At 33.6% G+C, this 22,813-nt stretch overlaps 1 protein-coding gene across 3 annotated transcripts in view; it reads left to right on the forward strand.

Annotated features, from left to right (window-relative positions):
• The window catches only part of Hira (histone cell cycle regulator-like protein), a 429,854-nt gene that overhangs the window by 19,788 nt on the left and 387,253 nt on the right, over positions 1–22,813 (forward strand). For 2 of the 3 annotated variants that reach the window (XM_090400974.1, XM_090400975.1), the window contains exons 2-3: positions 5,728–5,790; positions 11,090–11,200. In XM_090400974.1, the coding sequence (XP_090257100.1) occupies positions 5,728–5,790; positions 11,090–11,200 (174 nt within the window). Of the gene's footprint in view, positions 1–5,727; positions 5,791–11,089; positions 11,210–22,813 lie in introns of those variants that run through there. The other variant, XM_090400976.1, reaches the window with a different exon arrangement.

Here is a 22,813-nt window from a genome sequence, read left to right on the forward strand (position 1 = left end):
TTACAGCATTTCATGCTCATGACCTGGTATTATGGTCATGAATTTGATAGTTCTGTAGATCTTATCATTAACAATGATCAACAAATTAAATGGCATCATATGATCCCTTCACATCATAATCCATATAAATTTACAAGATTATTTAAGGAATTATGTAAGAATTCTCTGTATTGGCTATATCTCAATGAGACTGCTTCATAGTCTATTTCTTGTTTTTGGGAATTAGTTATCTGAAGACTATATATAGTAAATTTAATTTCCTATCGCTGCAATTAATTAATGATTAACAGAGATATTGCTTCCATCTAAACATGAGATTTTATATGATTCAGAAACTGTTTACATTACTTCTGTACAATATGGTTCTGATGACGATAGTGTAACAAAAAAAAAAAAAAATCAGCTGACGCCTTTTATCCCATGTGAGGTTGTTTTTATCCCTATCTAACTTTTGGAGACTGAGTGGGCAGTTCAGTCTCCACTGGTAGCCAATCAGAGATAGCCGGCCCAAGGCACTAATGTAATCGGCAAGCAGTGAATTGACTGCTAACAAGTGCTGCCATCTCGTGGTCCCTAATCCTATCACAATATTTTTAATTCTGAAAATAATGTGGGTCTGACGGTTGATTTTCTTAAGTTTACAGCACAAAAATTCAAGTTTCTAGGAGAAAAAACCACTTGCCTGTGCCAGAGATTGACTAACTCAGGAACTGGTTGAAAAAAGGCTTAGAAAAATTCCTCTTGTCAGTGTCTAGATTTGAATCCAAGTCTTCCTTGTGGTCAAGCACTGTGGAGCCCAAACACTACTTCCACTGAACTACACAGGCTCAGTAGTCTAACACTAGAGAAATATTAGCTGTATGTAAAAAGTTTTTTTTTTTTTTTTTTTACTTGTTTACCAATCAAACCTTCCAGGAAGTTATCCTCTATCTAAGTGTAAGAAAACAAAATTTGCGTATGAAATATCTTTATAACTAGGCTACTTGTATATAGAGGCTGACCTCACATCAATTGCGGTAGTATTCCATAATGCAAAGCATGTTTTCTTTCAGATGTGCATAATGATATGCATTATAGGAGGGCCACTTTATTGAGACAAATTTGTTTGCTTTCTTGATAAAGGATAAATAAATAATATAATTTCTTGGTTAATTTAATTATTATTATTATTACCACCCCAAGACCTCATGGAGTCAAAGACTCATCTGGGAGGTCCTTTTATCACACACACAGCTCATCATACTGTGTTTTAAACACATTCAAACTCTTTGCAGACACCACATTCTCAGGCAAGGCATTCCAGTCATTTACAACTCTGCACGAAAAAAACCTGCCTCTCACTCCCCTACTCACACCCTCGTTATACAGTTTCCAGGGATAACCTCTGGTTCTCCCCTGATCTCCCACTATTCTCTGTAAAACTTCTCCAACATTGATCCTATAACAATCCCAATGAAGTGAAAAAACTTTCTATAACTATTTTTGATCCAGATTATTTTAATAATAAGATGATCCATCTTTTTACTACTCATATGTGAGAAATATGACTTCAACCTTGGTATCTCTTCTGGGTCTGATTCCACTGATGAGATTTCAATCAAGGTCAAAACTGGCCTGGATAGTGATCCTCTTATAATGCACATTATGCACATCCAAAATGAAGCATACTTTGCATTATGGGATACTAAAGCAGATGATGTGAAGTCGTCAACCTGCTATATACAAGTAGCCTGGTCATGAAGATACTTCATACACAAATTTTGTTTACTTACACTAGGATGAAGGATTAAACAAGAATATAATTTCCTAGCAAGTTTAATTTAATTAGATGTACATATATAAATAAATTTTGGAATTTTTTTTTTACTTGGTTATACTATAGATTAAAGATGCCAAGAAATTATTTTCTTGGTTTAATCCTTTATCCAAGTGTAAGCAACAAAGTTTGCACCTGAAGTAATTTCAGGACTGGGAAATATGACTTCTCCATTTCTTCAAGCTTGGTATTAGTTCTGGGTCTGGCACCTACTGATGAGAACTCAGTAAAGGTTGAAACTGGTCTAGATAGTGACCCTTCTGATAATGCATTATATTATACATGTCTGTAAGGATATGTGCTTTGCATTATGGGATACTAAGGCAAGTGATGTGAAGTCATTAGCTTCTATATACAAGTTTACCAGTCCTGAAATTACTTCAGGTGCAAACATTTTTTTTTTCCTTACACTAGGATAAAGGATTAAACTAAGAATATAATTTCTTGGCATCTTTAATTTATATGTATAAATAAACTATACTTAATTTTGCAAATTGTATCTAATCTGTTAAATTAATCCAATATAATTCAATTTGAAATAGATGACTGAATTAGCAAAGATGGTATGGTAGAAGTCAACTGAATAAATTTATATGGAGTAAGAGAAATTAGTCAAAATACAATCATTATTTTTTTTCCTAAAATACCAATTTATTTAAATCATTCTGCAGATATATATATAAAACAAAGCTCGAAACCGATCTGGGTAGGGATCCTTCCCATTATGCCTGAAAGGGGGTGTGCTTTGCATTATGGGATACATACTAAGGCAAGTGATATGAAGTCATTAGTCTCTATATACAAGTAGCTCAGTCATGAATATATTTCACGCGCAAAACTTTGTTTTACTTACTTGGGAAAAGGATCGAAACAAAGTATAAAATTTCTTGGTATCTTTAACATATATATCAGTCCCCTCTCCCCTCCATTACCATTTGCTTCAGTTTTTGTAATAGTTTTCCATGTGGTATTCTCTCAGATGCCTTGGCAAAGTTGAGCAGTATTCATGGCATAGCCATTACCTTTATCTCATTCTGCTGTTATTTTAGTATAAAATATGAATAAGTTACTAAGACAGGACCTACCCTTTTTAAAGCCATTTTGCCCACTACAGAGTATTGCATTCTTATCCACCCACTGCTGTATTTTACTTTTCACCAACTTTTCCAATACTAACCAATCCTAATATATTAATTGGTCTATAGTTTGCTACCTCTGTCTGGGAGCCACCTGTATGCAATGGTACTATTTTAACTTCTTTCCACTTCGTTGGGTCCCTGCCAGAGCTGATACCTAGATTGAACAACTTTATCAGAGGCAATTGCAAGTCTTTTGCACATTCACATAGTATACAAGCTGATATGCCATGCAGCCCCACTGGTGTGTTCACATTCATATTTTTTGATATGCTGATGAATACCTCCTCTTCATTTACCTCAATGTTGATTTGCATCTTTGAGCAACTGGTAAATTCACCATCTCGTGATACACCTTTACAAAATGATCACTCAGAACTCAACTGTTCATTTTGGTTCAATCACCTTCCTACCATGAACATTGAAAAATTCTGTAGTCATTTTTCCTCTTACTTGCTACATAACGAAAAAACTCTTTTGGGTTTACTTTGACCTGTTTGGATAATTCACTCTCATAGTCTGATTTGGCCTTCCTTATCATACTAGTCACTCTTCTTGCTTTCACTTTGTACTGATCATGAGTATGCTGATCCCTTTTTTCTTTATATTTCCTCCATAATGTTTTCATTTTTTGCAGCTCTTGCTTTACTCGGTTTACTTTAATTCCAACTTGGTTTATCTTCCTGACCTTGGGTATGCAGTCTGATACTGCTGCTCTCAGCACTCTCTCACCACTTGCCATGCACTAAGCTTTTATTTAGAACATTTAAAAAAAAGTTCTCTTCTCATCTATTTTCCCTCAACCATCCTTTTGGGTAAGATATATAGATGACATCTTTACTATTTAGTCACATAGCAAAAACGCTTTACCTTCTTTTTTAAACAGTATCAATTCCTTGCATCATTGTATAAAGTTTACTATGGAAATAGAAGAAAACAACCAGTTATCTTTTTTAGACGTTCTCCTCATCTGGTCACCTTCAAATATTCTTACATCTACAGTATACAGGAAACCAACATTCACAGGTCGTTATATTCTTAAAGAATCAGCCCATCATCCATGTCAAAAAACAGGAATTATAAAATGCCTCATCAGAAGAGCAAAAACTAATTGTTCTACCTTTGATTATCTACAGAAAGAACTTTTTACTATCCAACAACATATGAAACTCCATGGCTTTTCTGAAAAAAGTACTCGATATCTTCTCAATTCTTATAATCCTTCACAAAACAACAAAGTTTCATTACGTCGAGTGCCAATTCCTTATATCTCCGGTATTTCAGAACCTATCACAAGAATTTTAAAGAAATATGATTTAACAGCTACTTATTCACCTATTAACAAATTGTCTTCTCATTTTCCTTCTCCTAAAGACAAATGCTCAACTTTATCTCTTCCTGGAGATTATCAAATTCCGTGCAACTGTGATCTCTCCTATTTTGGACAGACTTGACGTTCTCTTGAAAAAAGAATCCAAGAACATCAATCCTCCATTCTTCACGACAAACCTGGAAAGTCTGGATTGGCTCAGCACGGGATTGAAGCTGACCACAACATCCTTTGGTCCAGGACTCGCCTCTTACATGATCCCGTTATAGGTTTGAACATTTGTTCAAGGAAAGCGTGGAGGTCTTGCTCCATCGTCCCAACCTGAATCGTAATGACTGTATATCTATATCAAAAATCTGGGAAAGTCTAATCAAGATTACTCATTAATTTTTTTATTTTATTTTATTTTTTTTTAAATTCATGTCTCTACTTCAAAATATTCCGTTTCATACTTAGTGATATAACATCACGCGGCTTGTTCTATTTTAAACGATCTAGTGTTAATATTCTTAGCTTGTATTTTTTAAAACTGTTCTTGTAATACCACTGAGGATGGTCTGCTATTTCCAGACCGAAATATCTGGTTAATTAAATATCTTTCTTGTGTTTATGTGCATTTATCATTCAGTCTTATGTCACAAGTATCCTTAAAACAGCAAAGACTCAGTTCACTTTAAGTTTTACATCGAGTGATGAAAAGTATTTGCCATCTAATGATATTCTCAAACATCCATGCTACAGCAGGATTCAAATCCACAGCATGTTGGCTGGAGAGTGGAAAGACAATCCACTTGGCTACCCAGACTGGCTATTTATCTGCAATTTATATGTGTAATAATTCAGTATTGAAAAATAGCCATGAAACAAGTGAGGTCTTTTTATATTTGAAAATAATTTCTTTTTTGACATATATCTGCTAATGGCTTTTATTCCCATAAGGAGTAGGCAAAGCCATTTTATCCCTAACTTTTTGCAGCCTTAGGGCAGTCGAACTCTTTTAGCCAATCAGAGATAGCTGACCCAATATTTATAACTAATTTAAACAGCATCTGATGAGAGTAATGCAGACAAGTGCCACCACCTTGTAGTCCTAACACAATATATTACTGTATGAAATAGTATTGGTTCTATTGATTTTCTTGAGTTTTCTGGGAGGAAAAAACTTTCCTGTTCATACCAGAGAATATCATATTTAACTTAGGAACTGATGAAGAAAGGGTTTGAAAATGTTCCTATAGTTGGTGACTATAATTGAACTTGCATCTTTTGTTGGCAGCCTAGTCCTATGGATGTAAACATCACTCCCACAGGGCTACACATGCTGCATATATATATTTAAAAAAAAATTTGAAATTTGCATAAAATCAGTTTGCTCTTATTCATTTGCGTTTACATGCATGCATATATGAAATTCAGGTTATCACTGACTAATTTTCTCCGTTTAGGTCATCCTATTTTCTCCGTGGATATTCATCCTGATGGTTCAAGATTTGCAACTGGCGGTCAAGGTTAACTGTTAATTTCTTAGTATTTTAAAGAAATTTTACTTTTTTTAGATGAAGAATTTCTTTCATGTTTTATGTATACAGTAAGGTTAATAAAGCCATTGCACAGGAACTTAAAATTTAAGAAACTCAATATTAGCAATAGTACAAATGATACATATATATGAGTAAAAGCACTTTGTTAGCATACATTCCATCTTTGAGAAATTTAAGAAAATTGATCATATGGACTTTGCATTGTTAGTATTCAGGAATCCAAAAACAAAGCTAATCTAAGGTGGTATGGCCACTTAACAAAATGGGAGAGGAAAGGTTAGCAAAAGAAGTTTGTTGCCAGGATGACACATTAAAGACCCAGAGAAAGACCAAGATCTAAGTGGGTTGATATACTAAGAAGTGAAGTGCCTTAGAATAATACTGAAATATCTTCTTCCCTTCCGCTCATGGTGGGTTAAGTTCCTCAAAGACAAATTTTTGCAATTTCTTTCTGTCTACTGTCTTTTTATGAAGTTCTATTATAGAGTTTGTGGGTGCTTTCTTTAATGTTGTCAATCCATTTCTTTCTTGGTCTTCATCTGCTGGGCTGTCCTTCAATTTTACCATTTAATAATATGTTTGTAGTCTTTCTGGGTTCATTCTTGAAACATGTCCAAATCAGCCTTAGTTGGCTCTTTTTTAGTGCTGTAATTAGTGTTTCTTTAAAGTTAAGTTCTTTTGACTTTTTCATTTGTTTTTCTTTCTGTCCAGTTTGTTCTATTGATTTTTCTTAGGCATTTCATTTCAAAAGCATTGAATTTATCCATTTCTTTTTTTTCTTAAGATCCATCGTTCTGAGCCATAGAGTATGGTGGGAATTATCATTGTTTTATATATCTTTAATTTGAGTTCTTGTTCTTTGCTTAATCTTTTATTGTTCCATATTTTTTATAATCTGCCCATTGTTATCCATCCATTATTGATTCTGTGTTTGATGGTTTCGAAATAGCCTGGATCTTCAGTGATCATTGATCCTAGGTAATTGAACTGCTTTACTTGTTCTATATTATTATTTTCTATTTTTGTTTGGATTGCTTTTCTTTTTCTTTGTTACCGTTCGTTTTGTTTTACTAAAATTGATTTCCATATCATATTTGTTACTTGTTTGATGCAGCTTGGTCAGGATATTTTCTAATTTTTCTTGGCTGTCTGTAGTGATAACTATGTCATCAGCATACTGTAAATGTATGATATTTTTTCCATTTACAGTTATGCCTTCAATCATCTGTAGTCCTTCGTCTACTACTTCTTTTAGGTACAGGTTAAATAAATATGGTGACAATAGACAGCTTTGTATAATTCCTTTTTTTAATTGCTATTTGATCTGTTTCTGTGTTTTTTGTAATTCACTGTTGCTTGTGTTTCTGAATAGTAATTCTTGATACAGTTTAATAGGTATTTGTCGAACCCTCTGTTTTCCAGAATTTTAATGAGTTTGCTTCTGTTTATTGAGTCAAAAGCTTGCTTGAAGTTCCATAAAACAGCAGTTGTTATAGAGTTTTTTATTTTTGTCTCATAAGATCTGTTAATCTGTTTAATATGAAAATTGCATCTATTGTGCTTCTTCTATTTCTAAATCCCATTTGCTCTTCTTCCATCTGTTCTTCATAAGAATGTTTAACTCTGTTTTGAAGAGTCCTGATGAATATTTTATAGCAGTGGCTTAGAAGGGTGATAGGTCTATAGTTAGTGCAGGATTTGACATCTCCTTTTTTTTGTGGATGAGTATGATCTGGCCTGTTCTCCATTGTGTTGGTAAATTTCCTTTCTTTAGTATTTTGTTGAACAGTTTCCTCAGGTAATTTATTATGCTTTCTCCCCCCTTTTTCTAGAAGTTCTTTTTAAATGCTGTCTATGCCTGGTGCTTTATTATTTTTCATTTATTTGATTGCTCTGTGTATTTCTTCATTTAGGATGCCTTTTGTGTCAGAAGTTTCTTCTGTGTGTTGAAGGCATCTTGATCTAGGTTTTCTTCAGCTGCAAATGTTTCTTTAAAATGATTAGTCCATATTTCTTTTATTGTTTCACGGCTACTAGTTGTGGTTCCATCTTTTTGCAATATTGAAACTGGGTTGGGTGAGTATGTTTTAGTTATCTCTTTAACTATTTCATAAATGCTCTTGGAATCATGTTTTTTGTATGCTTCTTCACATATTCTTGCTCTTCTAAATATGTGATTTTTGCTAATCTGCATTTTTCGTCTATTTCTTTTTTCCAAATTTTTGTATCATATTCTATTTTCTTCATTATCTTCTTTTGAGAGGTTTGTTTTGGATATTCTTTTTTTTTCTCCCATAAGTCCGAAATCTCTGGCATAAGCCAATCTTTATTTACTCTTGTCTGGTAGCCCAGGTGTTTTGTTGCTGTTTCTTTAATAATTTCTTTACCTTTTTTTTTTATTTCCAAGACTCTGAGACTGTATCTAAAGCAAGATTGTTTAATTTTTCTTTTGATGTTCTCTGATAGTTAGATCTTGTCAAGCTATTATTGAGTTTTGAGATGTCTATCTTTTGTTTTTGGTTGTTTATTCTTTTTCTTTTGAAGCTGATTTTTAGTTTGGCTGATAGTAGTTCATGGTCTGTATCCATGTCAATCTTTTTTAATGTTTTCACATTTTGAAAGGAATGTTTCCATTTCTTTATATAGTTTTTGATTATATAGTCTATACAGTTTTTGATTTCATCGTTTGATGTTGTCCAGGTGTATTTGTGTTGTGGCCTGTGGTAGAATAAGGTATTTGTGATTAACAGTTGACTTATTTTGCAAAAATTAATCAAGTCCTCTCCTCTCTCATTCATCTCTCCATGACCGAATTTTCCCATTACTTCTGCTTTATCTTCAGAGTACTGATTGACAATATTGTAGTCCTTACAGATAACAGATTACTTTTGAGGAAAATTGTCAGTAAGAAGTTAGTAATGATGTAAACTTTTCACATAGTACTTACAGAAATCCATATTGTGCTACATGCAGTACAAATTCCCGATACGAGCTGATTGTACATATCAGAAATTTGATGATGATATTGTGACTACATTAAGTTATTTACATTCAAACTTCTGAGAATGTAATTTTGACACTAAAATATGAAAATAAGCAGGAAAACAGAAAATACATCAACCTTATTCTCAGAGGCTACACATTTTGCTTGTTTCTGCACAATTTTTATTTATAGCAAATTAAATATGGAAATATAAAACACTTAGAGGTTTCAATATGCCATTGAGACCTCTAAGTGACAAATGACTTGACCACTGGTGAAACATCACATCACTCTACTTGATGCAGGTTTGAAGGAACTATTGCCTTGTTTCATCTCTAGAGTGGAGTTTGGTTTCTTCCCCCCCCCCCCCCATTCATCCAATGCAGTTGATAGTTTACTGGATGTGCTTTCCATACCATAATTATTGAATTAGGATCCCAGCGCTTTCTCCATTCAAGAGTATAGCACTAAATGATTTTCTGCAGACTGATCTCACATCTATTCTTGCTATTCTTTAACCATAATAAAGAAAGAAAAGACTTTAGTTTTTGGAGTTTATTTCCAAGAAATTTAAGAAAAGCCCGACAAATCCTAAAAGATTACCAAAGCTTACCTTGTTTTTGTAAATTTACCTAAAGAATAAAGAATCATGAAGCTTTATGCAAAATCTACATTTTCAAACTTGAAGTATTAGAGACCTTAATTGAAACTAAACTATGAGAAATATTGTGTTAGACAATTTTGAATTTTTTTACAAAATGGTATAAAAAAATAAAGTATCTGATTATTTTATGAAAAGAAGAACTGACTGTTTTTTTATACAATGTTTTCTGTTGACTGTACTGAAGGGAAATGAGAATCAAACCATGTTTATGTAAACAGCAATATTCAGCACCAGTATATAAAATAAATGCAAATACAATTCTATATTTCTGGAGATAAGAGGAGGGGATGAGGAAATACCGATTGCAATGATGGCCTTTGTGTTCTTTTGATGTTTTTGGATAACATCCAGTGGTATAACCATAAAATAGAAATACCACTAAATATTTATCTATACTTGGCACATATTTTCAAAAAGCAAATGTTATATATAAGCAGGATATATGAAAACATTACTTTTGAGATATTTTCTATACCATGAAGACAGTTCAAAAATGTTAACTGAAAAGTCTACTATAAATAACTTGAAATTGGCATATCATGTGTACTGCTGAATATGTAAAAAAACATATCTGCATGCTTTTAGCAGAAGTGACATGTTATAAGGTCCAGTGAGCTACCACCAGATGTGCCAAATATAGCCTGGCATGAATGTGAGACATAAGGTTAATATGGTTGGAAGCTAGCTGAATAAGATTTATGTGGAACAAGAGAGAGATCAGCCAAAATACCAAGTTAGCACCATGCAAGCTGGCGTTCAAACTAGTTTTAACTTGTAGATCTGAGAGTTAGATTAGAAATGCTACATATTATGAAGATTTTGAGAACATGTATATCGAGAGTTCTGAAGAGAAATTAAAGTAGTGAACAGATTGCATCAGTGGCAAAATCATATTGAAAATGATAAAAGCAAAAACTCAACATTTTTAATATTCAAGAACATGTAAACAGAGGTAATCAGTACAGTTATTTAAACAGAACATAGCAAAAGATATGTTCTTAGGAAAGTTGTTGGGGGGAAAAAAAAGATTGAATGATTGTATATGTATATTGATGCTTAGGAGTGTTTTAAATGAATGAAATGTAAAAGCTGATCAAACTAGACACGTGATTCTTGAAAGAAAGTTGTTGCTAGGAAATTAATCATGAAATAATGGAGAATTGTAATACTTGAGTGAAGATTATAGAAAATGAAAAAAATAAATGCAAATGAAGAAAAATTAGTTTTATAATGTTGCACGTCAGCAGTATATAAAAGATGATGCTTTCTGTGCATGTTCAACAGAATCGAAGAGTACATAATTAGTTGCATCATAACATTTGATTTATAAAATCCATTTCATAATGGAATGATTTGTTGACATCGCAGTGGTGTGTGAATTTATCAAGAAGCATATATTAAGAATAAATCTTGGTAAGTGAAAATGTAAAATATAAATGAAGTTCAAATCTTCTGGAGCTGGTCTACGTGATGTTCTGAACTGTGTAAGGCTAGAAATGTATCTAGCAAAATTGTTGTAAAAAAGACTGAGGAAAAAAATGGTTATATATTAGTTGATTGATATGTGTAGTCACTTGTGTACCGGTTTATACATTTTTTTTTTTTTTTTTTATTCTCAGGAGCTGATGCAGGACGGATTGTTATCTGGAATATGGCCCCAGTAATTGATGCAGATGATGAAAAGGATGAAAATGTTCCCAAAATGCTCTGTCAAATGGATAACCACCTAGGTCTGTAATGTAAGAATTCTTTTGAAATAAAATAGTCAATTTTTTAAAACAGATTTGTTTCGAAAATTTTCTTCTGGTAAGTAATTTCATATTTTTCCAAGGGTTTGCAAAATTTTTTAAAAAAGTGTAATTGGCTGAATGGTGATGTGTACAGTGGTTTTTGTGTGTTGGAGAGGGGGATATAAGAGAAGAACCTGAAATAACTGGGCATGAATAATACCAGACCATCTAACTCAGAATCAAACAGAAAATGCTACACAACTTTGGCTAAAGGCACCTCCATCAGTCAGAATAAATAAAGAAATAAGACTTTATTTATTCTGTTTGCATTGCATTTGATATCCATTTATAGGCTAGCCTTTTTTCTTGGCTGTGACAGTCCATTGAGGCTAACATGTAAAAGAAAAATGGAATTGCATCACCAGATGTTATGCAGACAGAGGAAGTAAAGAAATATAGCTTTAAAATATATCGTGCTTGCATGTGATATCCACTTATAGGCCTCTTATATCACCAAATGTTATTATTCTACATTGTAAGCATTGCTATATATACTGGATGCTTGCATATGATACCTTCTTTTGCTGCTGATGTTCTGCAGGACAATAAAAGGTTATCACATTGTGATGTAGTAGCATAACAGAAATGGACTTGCGTGCATGCAAAATTGATATGCAAAATTTGAATCAGCTATCCATGTGCAGGAAATTTAAGCAATGAATAGAATTAATTCATTGTAGTAATTTAATTTAAATTAAATTTATTTTAATGAATTTTATTAAACTAACAATGCAACATTTAAAAATAAATTTATGGATAGTGGTACTATTAAGAAGTTATAGAATTATCATCACCAAGGCTTGAAAAATTTTGTGCTTTCTCGACAGCCAGGCAAATATCTTGCTTGTCAGATGTTATTGGATTACTACTCTACCACATTCACATATTATATCATAGTCACATTTTTATTCCTGGATCTGGTCAGTATACAAGCTTTTGTATGGCTAATTTTGTCTACAGGTAAAAATTAGCCATAATTTTTACCTGTATAACCAGTTATATAGGTAAAAATGAAGTTGAAGTATTGAAACAAATATGTTTACTTCTGTATTAATGCAGTGGTTTTCAAACTGGGGGGACCTTTTTTGAGGGGGGGGCAAGAAACAATAGTCAGTGTTATTGTCACATGTATATATTTATATGTGACAATAACAAATATATATTTTTATTAATGTATATTTTTATATTTTTATTAAATATTTTATTGTCATTAATAAGCAACAGTGCAAAATCAAAAAATGAGCAAAAGAAACAACGAAAAGCAATTACATTAGAGAAAAAATATGAAATTATTACCAGCCTTCAAGCGGGTAGCACCGTTAAAGCTCTTTCAGAGAAATTTTCTCTTCAGTTTGCACCATTTTAAATGATAAAGAAAAATATTTGAAAGAAGTAAAAAATGTGCAATATATGTAGTCTACATGGTTGTGTAATAAAGGAACAGGCAGTACAATTCCTCATATGGAAAAACTGTTAACTGCTTGGATAAGCAACCAAACTCAATGATTAAACATGCCTATTAACCTACACAACGATTTGTACTAAAGCATTAGCCATTTTTAAAATGCTGAAAGACCAAAAAGGGGATGACTGCAAAGAGACTTATGCTGTAAGTAGTGGGTGGTTTGACTGCTATAAAAAGCAAACTGGTTGGCATAACATTAAAGTACAAGGTGAAGCTGCAAGTGCTGATAGCGAGGCTGCAAAATCTTATCCAGAAAAATTAGAAGAAATAATTAAAAAAGAAAATTATTCACTATCACAGATTTTTAATGTCGATGAGATGGGCCTTTTTTTTGAAATGGATGCCTGCAAGAACTTGCATCGCAAAAGAAGAATCCTCGATGCTGTGTTTTAAAAGCATCAAAATATCGCATCACTCTCTACTATTAGGAGGAAATGCTGCTGGCAATTGCAAGTTAAAATCCTATTTGTTCATCAATCAGAAAATCCAAGAAGCTTAAAACGAATTAATAAAGATACTCTCCCAGTAACATGGAAGGCAAATAAGAAGGCTTGGCACATGGATTGCTTATTCGGAGATTGGTTTATGCATCACTTTGTTCCTGAAGTGAAATTTTATTGTGAGAAAAAAGAAGTTCCATTTAAAGTGCTTCTGATAATTGACAATGCACCTAGCTATTCCTCATCAGTAGCTTACATTTGCCTTAATGTAAAAATACCTGAGGTTGGAGTAGAGCTCTAATAGTACCCATATATAAAAGGGAAATAAAACTGAGTGTGAGAATTACAGAGGTATTTCCCTACTGAGTGTTCCAGGCAAGATTTATGCCAGTATACTTGAGAAACGGTTGAGAAGAATTATGGAAGAAAAGCTTGGTAAAGAACAAGCTGGATTCAGGCCAAATAGAGGCTGTCAGGATCAGATCTTCACTTTACGACAAATAGTTGAATAAGCATGGGAATATAACAAAGATCTGTATTTAAGTTTTGTCAATCTGGAAAAGGCATATGACAATTTACCAAGAGAGAAGCTATTCAATACATTGCAGTTATATGGTGTCAATGGGGCATTATATCAAGCAATACTTAGTCTTTATTTGAGTTGCAAGTCAGCAGTTAGAATTGAAGGAAGTACAGGAAGTGGTTTAATGTTAAATCTGGTGTGAGACAAGGATGTACATTATCTCCTCTGTTATTCATTATCTATATGGATCACATTATGAAGGAAAGTGGTATTAAACCTGATATCAAAATTGGAGATGTTAATGTCAGCTCTTTGCTTTATGCGGACGATGTTATACTTCTAAATAAATCCGCTACAAGTTTGCAAGATTCCCTGACTAAATTGAATAACTGTTGTAATAGATAATGTATGAAGGTCAGCAATAAAAAGATAAAGACAATAAAAATACATAGAATCGTTGAAAATGTCAACTGTGTTTTGAATGGGACACCTGTGGAACAAGTAAAACATTTCAGCTGCTTAGGCATGATTTTTAGTGAAGATGGTAAATTAAATATGGAAATAGACAACAGAATCAACAAAAGCTGGTATGGTAGGAAGTCAATTGAATAAATTCATATGGAATAAGAGAGAAATTAGTCGGAACACTAAATTAGCTGTATACAAAACAGTGTTCAAACCAGTTTTAACTTATGGATCTGAGAGCTGGGTCAGAAGTAAAACACTTGACCAAAGACTAGAGACCACAAATATGAGAGTCCTGAGAAAGATTAGAGGCGTAAACAGATGACATCAATGGCAATATCATATTAAAAACGAGGATATTAGGAAAGAACTTGACATTGTCAGCATCCAGAAATGCGTTAGCAGAGCTAATCTCAGGTGGTGTGGTCACTTGAACAGAATGGGCGAGGAAAGATTAGCAAAACAAGTGTTCTCTGCCAGGTTTGCAGGAAAATGACTCGGAGGAAGACCAAGATATAGGTGGATTGATACGGTACAAGGTGCCTTAGACGATAGAAATATAAGATCTGATAATGTTGGAGTCTTGACAAGTAACAGATTGATTTGGAGGAAAATTGTGGATAGGAAGTTAGTAATGATGTAAATTTTTCATGTAGTACTATCATGTCCTGTACACCCCTTGAGGGTACATGTCAGGAATTTGATGATGTAAAAATAGTCTTTTTTTAACTCTAGATACAACTTCTCTTTTAAGATGGAAACTTTTCTGTCAAAGAGTTTTGGAAGAGATTCAACATTTTAGAAGCAATTCAGGTAACACAAAGCACCTGGCATAAAGTTTCCGAAAAAACTATGAAAGGAGTATGGCATAAACTTTGTCCTCAGTTTAATGATAATTTCGAAGGCTTTGAAGACCCAACAAAGATTGTGAATTCTGAAACTCAGGCTATGTTAGGTATGGCTAACCAGTTGCAGATGGAAGTTTCAGAAGGTGATGTTAATGAGCTGCTTTAATCTCACACTGTGGAGATCTCACCCAATGATCTCCTTGCATTAAAGAAGCAGAAGGAAATGAAAAAGAAAAAGACAGAAGATAATGAATATGAAACTCCAACTCGGTTTTTTCACTTTAAAAGGCCTAGAAGACGCATTTAAACTTCTCGAAAAAGCTCAAGCACTTTTTGAATCACAAGATTCAGATTTTGAACAATTTAGTAAATTTTCCCACAAAATGAATAATGCTTCTGCTTGCTATGGAGCTGTTTTAAAAAAAGAAGTGAAAGTCACTGAAGCAGATGCCTTCTTTGAAATAAAGGATGCACCGAAGCTTCCTAATGTAACTTCTACTACTTTGACGAGTGCTGATTCACCTGGTGATATAGAAATTAACTAATTTTTTTTTTTCAAGGAATCTTTTTTAATTTAAAATTTTTCTTGTTATTTTCTAAATATGTAAATCTTTGGCCAGTAAAGTCTCTTCTTATCATTTAATATTCATTTTATATTTTATATATATTCCTTCTTATGAATCTAACTCTCACTTATAGAATTATTTCTAAGGCAAATAAACTCACGCTTTACAAATGGTTGCCAAGAACCAATTAATTCGTAAAGGAGGGAACTGCCTACACTTCTTTCTCAATTTTTTATACTTTTAATATCTACTATTAACAGTCATAGTCTGCATATTTCATCACTAGGTAAGTTATTGCTGTTGTATGTTCCATATGTATTTTAGGTTGCCATGTTTTTTTTTTTTTTGTTTTTTTTTTCACTTGACTAAAAATTCTCACTTATCATGCACATTTTTCAAGCCCTGACTATCACCTTCTGTGAGATTATCGCCCTTGTTGTTGTTGTTATTATTATTATTATTATTTATTACACAGAAATCCAACAACTCACTGTGGGAGGCTCAGACTAACTTCCTACTATCCAAGCAAAAAAAAAAAAAAATCAGCCCTTACACCCTTGCATACCACATTCCTACTGAACTTCTAGACGTGATCTCTTGTTCTCTCCCATTCAGTCATTTATTGGAAAATTTCTTTAGCATCTACTCTATAAACTACCATTGTTAACTTTTATGTTTCTATCATACCCCCTCTTTTCTGCCTTGCACTAAATTTTGTAACCTATAAATCCTCAGTCATCCTCATAGGGAGCATTCCAAATACCAATCACCATTTCGGTCAGTTGTGAATCCTCTTCACGTTTTGCATCTCCAAGAAACCCAGGTGACCAAATCTAGACCATATAATTTGAATGCAGTCTTAACAAAGTCTTATAATCAGGGATAAGGAAGTTATTATCCTTTTTTTTCTTTCAGATATTATTTTCCTTTAATGTTACACAGTGATCAGAATTCATTTTGGTAAATTATAGAGACTGCAACTGTGTTAGGAATAATTCCCAATGTTTTGACCTTCATATTACGGTCATCATCTGGAGTGTACACACAAAGATAAGCTATATTACATTTCAATCAGTAGGCCAAAGTGACAATGATTTGATCAACCGATACTTTTAATGAGACATATGCACTCAACATTATAAAGTAACTTTACGGTTGACATATGTAGCAAAAATTATAAAATTTTATTTAAAAACTTCAATATACTTCGTTCAGTGTTATGTGGACTTTGTCAGAGAGAAAAAAAAGGATAATAACTTCCTTATCCTATTCATTTTTCGTAGAGTTTCACATTTCTTTTCCTAGAAATGTGAAACTCTACGAAATCGCCCAAACTTGAACTGATCAGACTGCATGCTGATACCCAATTTTTAGGAAGTGATCACTGTTAACTGTGCTATGCAACTATGCAGTGATCATTGCAATTGTATCTATGCAACTTTTTACAGTTGTTTCTTTGAACTCTAATAGCATAATATCATGTACCTCAGCTCTGACCAAGACACAAGCTAATATGGGAAGTGATCACTATTAACTGTTCATGAATTTTTTTTTTTATCTATGCAACTTTTTACAGTTGTTTCTTTGAACTCTAATAGTGTAATATCATGTACTTCAGCTGTGACCAAGACACAAGCTAATATGCATATGCATTGACTCATTATTGGGATTCATCTTTTGAATGTAGTTAATGGTCTGTCTCCCTGACAAAGTCCACATAATGTTGATTGAAATATATTGGAGTTTTTAAATAACATTCTGTATAATTTTTGCTACATGCGTAAGCCGTAAAGTTACTTTATAATAATTTGATCAACTATTATTCTACTGGCCTGACCTCTAGTTAACAAAAAAACATCAAAGCTGTATCCTGTATATAACATTGTCAGAGAACAAATTCATATTAATACTTTTAATACAGCAGAATTGGTGGCCTAATCAATAATTTAACATAAAGGTTTGTCATAGTAAGGCTAAGATCCTAGTGTTATATTGTCTGCTCTATCTGATCTGCACCTATTTTGTTAATGTCTGCTCTTACTCTATGCTTTGGTTTTTTACTTTCGTTCCCACTCTGTAATTTAATGAATTCGTTTGATTTATGACTGCGCCAGTTAAACTACTCACTGAATGTGAGTTTGTAAGAATCATAAACGACGATAAAGCAGATATTTTTCCCCAATAACTCTGACCTTTACCTTATGTCATTGGTCTTTTAAACTTATTACTTATCATATTATAATTACTTTGTCTCTCATTAGTCAGATATATTCAGGTTCATAGTTTTGGGATCAATGCATTGATGCATTATACTCAGTGAGTTGTTTCACAAACTAGTTTAATTTAACCTAGAAATCTGTTTAAACAGTTCATTCCACATATGAGCATGGATACAAAGATATTGTTGTGGAGGGTATATAAAGAGAAAGGTGACCAGCAAACATGAATAGTACAAGGCTCAGGCAAGAAAAGTGACCAGCATGGCAAGGAAGGCAAAATCAGATTATGAGAAGAATTTAGCCGAGCAGGCCAAAGGAAATCCCAAAGAGTTCTTTCATTATGTGGCAAGTAAGAGGAAGAATGACTATGGAAGATTAACCTTAATGAGTAATGATGGTCACAAGGAGACAGAAGCAGATAAAATAGTTGAGTTACTGAGTGACCACTTTGCAAGGGTGTATCATCTTAGTGAGGTTACTGCTTTAACCTATGTGACAGACAATAATGTGGGAACAGAGGTGGATGAATCGGAAGTTCTTAGGATATTGCAGAATCTCAATGTTAAATATAGCTGTGGAATTAAATGGGATATTAGCAAGGGTTTTGTGAGAATGTGCAAGGGAACTGGCAATGCCTTTGATTAAGTTGATTAAGTCTCAGCTCTGGTAGAGTTCTAAGGGAGTGGAAAGAGGTCAAAATTATTCCTTTGCATAAGGGAGATTCTAAGACTACAGCAGCAAATTATAGACCTATCAGTATCTCAGGTGTGGTGGTAAAAGTACTAGAAAAATTGGTAAAAATGGATAGATAAAAATATGATACCGTATGAGGGTCAGCATGGTTCTGTGATGGGTCTTCATGCCTTAGTAATTTACTAACTTTTTATAATAGAGTAACAGCTGAGTTGGATAAAGGAAATGGCTACACGATAATTTTGCAAAGGCATTTGACAGAATACCACATGGAACACTTTTATGCAAATGAGAATAAATGGGGTTGGATATGACTCTGGTTAAGTGGATAAAAGGGTGACTGCTGGACAGATATCAAAAAGTGGTATATGGAGGGGCAGAATTGAGGCAAACACAGGTAACTAGTGGTGTGGTGCAAGGCTCAGTGTTGGGACTTATTGCTGTTTAATTTATACATAAATGATATAGGAAATAACCTGAAAGGAAATATTCAGCTGGCAAAATTAGGTAGAGTAATAATAATTAATCTAGGTGATGTGGAGAGCTTACAGGACAATTTAAATAGGCTGTCAGTTACAGTATGGGCAAAAGTTAATGGGTGTCAGTTTAATGTCGAGAAATGTAAAGTTATGCATTTTGGGATAAACGGATTACAAGCTGTGTATCACATTGACACTATACTCCAGAAACAAATGAAGCTAGAGATTTAGGTGCGTTGGTAGACAGAGTTAAAGTTTACAGGACATATTGCAAGGTTGCTGAATTAGCCCATAAAATTACTTGGCTAGCAAAGAACAATTAACAAGTAGAAATAAGGAAGTTGTAATTCCTCTTTATAAGGTCTTGATATGCCCACATCTGGATTACTGTGCTCAAGGTGTGGTCCCCTGGGTTTCTTGGGGATGAAGAAGTGGTGGAGAGGATTCAGAGGTGATCAAGATGGTGAGTGGCCTGTGGAATGTTCCCTATGAGGATAGATTGAAGGTTTGTGGATTTACAGAAGTTGGTTGATAGGAGAAAAAGAGGGGATATGATAGAAACATTTAAGTTGCTTAAAGGATTTTATAGGATAGATGCAGGGTAAATGTTTCAGCACTTGGCTAGAGGAATCAGAACAAGGGGATCATCCCTGGAAATTGAATAAAGGTGTAGTCAGTAGGGGGTGTGATGACTAGATTTTTTGCTTGGAGAATGGTGAATGAGTGGAATGGGTTGCCAGATTCAGTTGTGAGTGCTTTGTCTGTTAATGGGTTCAAGGAGAGGTATGATAGATTATATATATATAGGTGCCTATATATTATTATTATTACTACTACTCATATCTAACTATAATGGATTCTATTTTAGGCTTAGTTCTCCTACAATTCTATCTTATAATCTAAACATAACTTCTTGTATTCTTGCTAGTCATTCTTACACATTAAACATTAAACTTGTCAATGAGATGCTCTGTTGATGGACAGTAGACCTCGCGTGGTGGTGGTGGTGGTCCCAGGGAAGGAACAGGATGAAAAAACCCTAAGATGCCCTTTTTCAAGATGCGAGAGCTTATATAGGCCCTAACTTCACGTAGCATGCATGCGCAGGATCAAGATTTCCATATTTGGAAATACACTAACATTAGGACATGATAACATCACACTTCATGCAATACACATTTGATTAACCCAGTTTCGTAATAAAATTATTGCATGCAAAGTAATTTTAGAAATGATGACAATTCTATATATATATATATATATTTTTTTTTTTCTTTAGACAAAACTTGTAAAATGAACATGATATATCGTTAATCATGTGATATGTTATGCTAGATTACTATAGTCCTAATTAACTCATAGAACAAAAGCTTATGTTGGTAGAATATGTGTTATCTATATTCTTGGAATTTTTAAACCACCGTTATTAAGATTGTGGTGTTTGATAAGAATTTCACAGGCCTCTTAATTTGCATATACTACGTTTTTGTGTGATATAAAGAACATGTGCCTTTCCATTCAATTCTGTGTTACTCTATGATACTAAAAATTAAAACTTTAAAAATTTAAAACTAAAATATTCTGCCAACTTTTGCAGTATGTACTCTAAACATTAAAACTCTTACTCCACAATTATTTCTAAATCACTAGCCTCATCAATTTCTTTCATTGCAGTTCCATCTATGCAATACATGGCCTGTAGTTTTTTCAGCTTAGAGTTATACACTTTGAACAATTGACTCATTGAATTGGCAGCCATTATTCTTTGACTAAACTACTAGTCTATTTTGATCATCCTGCAGGATCTCTTCATCATCATTATTAACTGTTGTACTCCCCCAGTTTAGCAAACAACTGGATATTTCACTTTGAATCATTCCCAATATCATTCATGTACAAATTGAATAGCAATGACATCATGTTCTATTTTGCACCACTGGTCATCACCTACCATTCTTGATTCAGCTCCCCTATATCCTACATCTTTGTCTGTTCATCAGCCTTCTGCTTATCCACGTCACCAGCTCTGTCTCCAACCTGTTGTCCCAACTTGCATATTAGGACTGTGCTTTATCATGCCCAGTGCTTTTGTAATGTCAGGAAGTATTATGGTCTAGCCATTTCCATTATCCTACATAGCTGTCACTTTTTTGTAGAATGTGAGTAAATTGTTAAAACAAGATATCCCTTTCACAGTGTCATACTGTCCCCTCCCTCCCTATAGAGTATCATATTTCTATTCACGCATTCTGTCCTTAACCAACTTTCCCAATACCTTAATTAGCAGTTTAAACCACAGAGGTTCCATAGTCTTGGAACCGCTTTTGTGTAACAGAACTATTTTTTTTTTCTTTTCACTTCCATGTCATTCTCTCAGTGCTGAGACTGTCTTCTGGTTTGGGATGCTGCCATTTCTTGGGCTGATATCTCATTCGCTCCTTTAGCTGTGTTCATACTGATATTTCTTAATATGTGAAACACCTCATATTTGCCTGAAGTATATTTTTGCCTCGATTTCTGTCACACCAGTTGCTGCATTATTTCCACCTGGGTGATACACATTTAGAAAGCAGTCACATAATAATTAAGATTATTCTTCGACTTCTGTTATCTCATCATCAGCATTCATTAAATTTATCCTTCCATAAGCATTCTTCCTTTTGCTTACCACATTGCTCACTTTGGCTTTCCTTTGGCGTTCTTGGCTGATTTTCTCATAATCTGATTTTGCTTTCTGCTCAATGTTAGTTATCTGTGCTTTGTATTTGTATTGTTCATGAGCCTGCTGATCACATTTCTCTTATATACTGTCCACATAATTTTCTTCTTTTGTGTCTTGCTTAATTTTGTAACTCATTTAACTCTCACCTGAAATCTCATTTATAATCAATCTCCTAACCCTTAGACCGATGCTGCTTTCCTATAATGCAATAGCACTGTCATTGGTATTTAACTATGGCACTTCTCCTGAGTTTGTCATAATCATCAAATTTGTAGTTCCAGATATCCATCTCTTACTGACAGTTCCACATAGCTAGTTACCTCCCTGGCAAAGTTCCAATGCTCTCAAATCCTTGATATCTTCCTGCTTATGCTGTTTCAGGCAATTATTTCGCAATAGCTGCATACATTCCATTTCCTTTTCTTTGTGTTCTCTTTTCTCCTGCCAATCTACGTTCTCCATATTGATTATGGTGAACTTTGACCTAATTTTGATTCATATCATCCTTATTCCCTTTTGTTCCCTCTGGCCTATAGCACCAACCAACTATATATTTTATCCTCTTGTCTTGACCTTTATGTCACACCAGATAGCTTCAAATGCACTACTTTTCTGAATTTCACCTTCCCTCAGAATTTCTGATTTTGATGGTTGTAATTCTTTTGCTATATATCTATAATTTTCAACCAGCTCAAAACTTTTCATCTTTGTTCCTAACACTTCTGGTATTATTATTCGTGCATTGCAATATCTCCATTTGAGTCCATAGGTATTCTTGAATCTTTTAGTGAGTGTTTTATTCAGATGTAAGACTTGAGTAACTTGACCTGAATTACAGAATGCTGAAGGCATTCTGTGATATTTTCTCATTCTCACTCACTGACTTCAAAGAAGCCATCACTGCCATCCCTCTATTAGGTTTAGAGTCTCTGATTTTACACATGCATTCTCTTACTGAATAAAACTTTCTCCAGATGGTTAACTCTGAATCCATTCAAGTTACAATCCATCAAACATATAAAAGGCCTTTTGTCCATCAGATTCACTTTAGACATTTAACTTGACACTTTCCCTCCTACATAATATATGCATTGATTCATTTGTAGTCATGGTTTTTTCCTTCTCAATTAATT

Source organism: Typopeltis vanoorti, chromosome 11 (genome assembly GCF_054136105.1).
Source record: "Typopeltis vanoorti isolate ZY-2024b chromosome 11, IOZ_Tvanoo_1.0, whole genome shotgun sequence".
Lineage (NCBI taxonomy): Eukaryota > Metazoa > Arthropoda > Arachnida > Uropygi > Thelyphonidae > Typopeltis > Typopeltis vanoorti.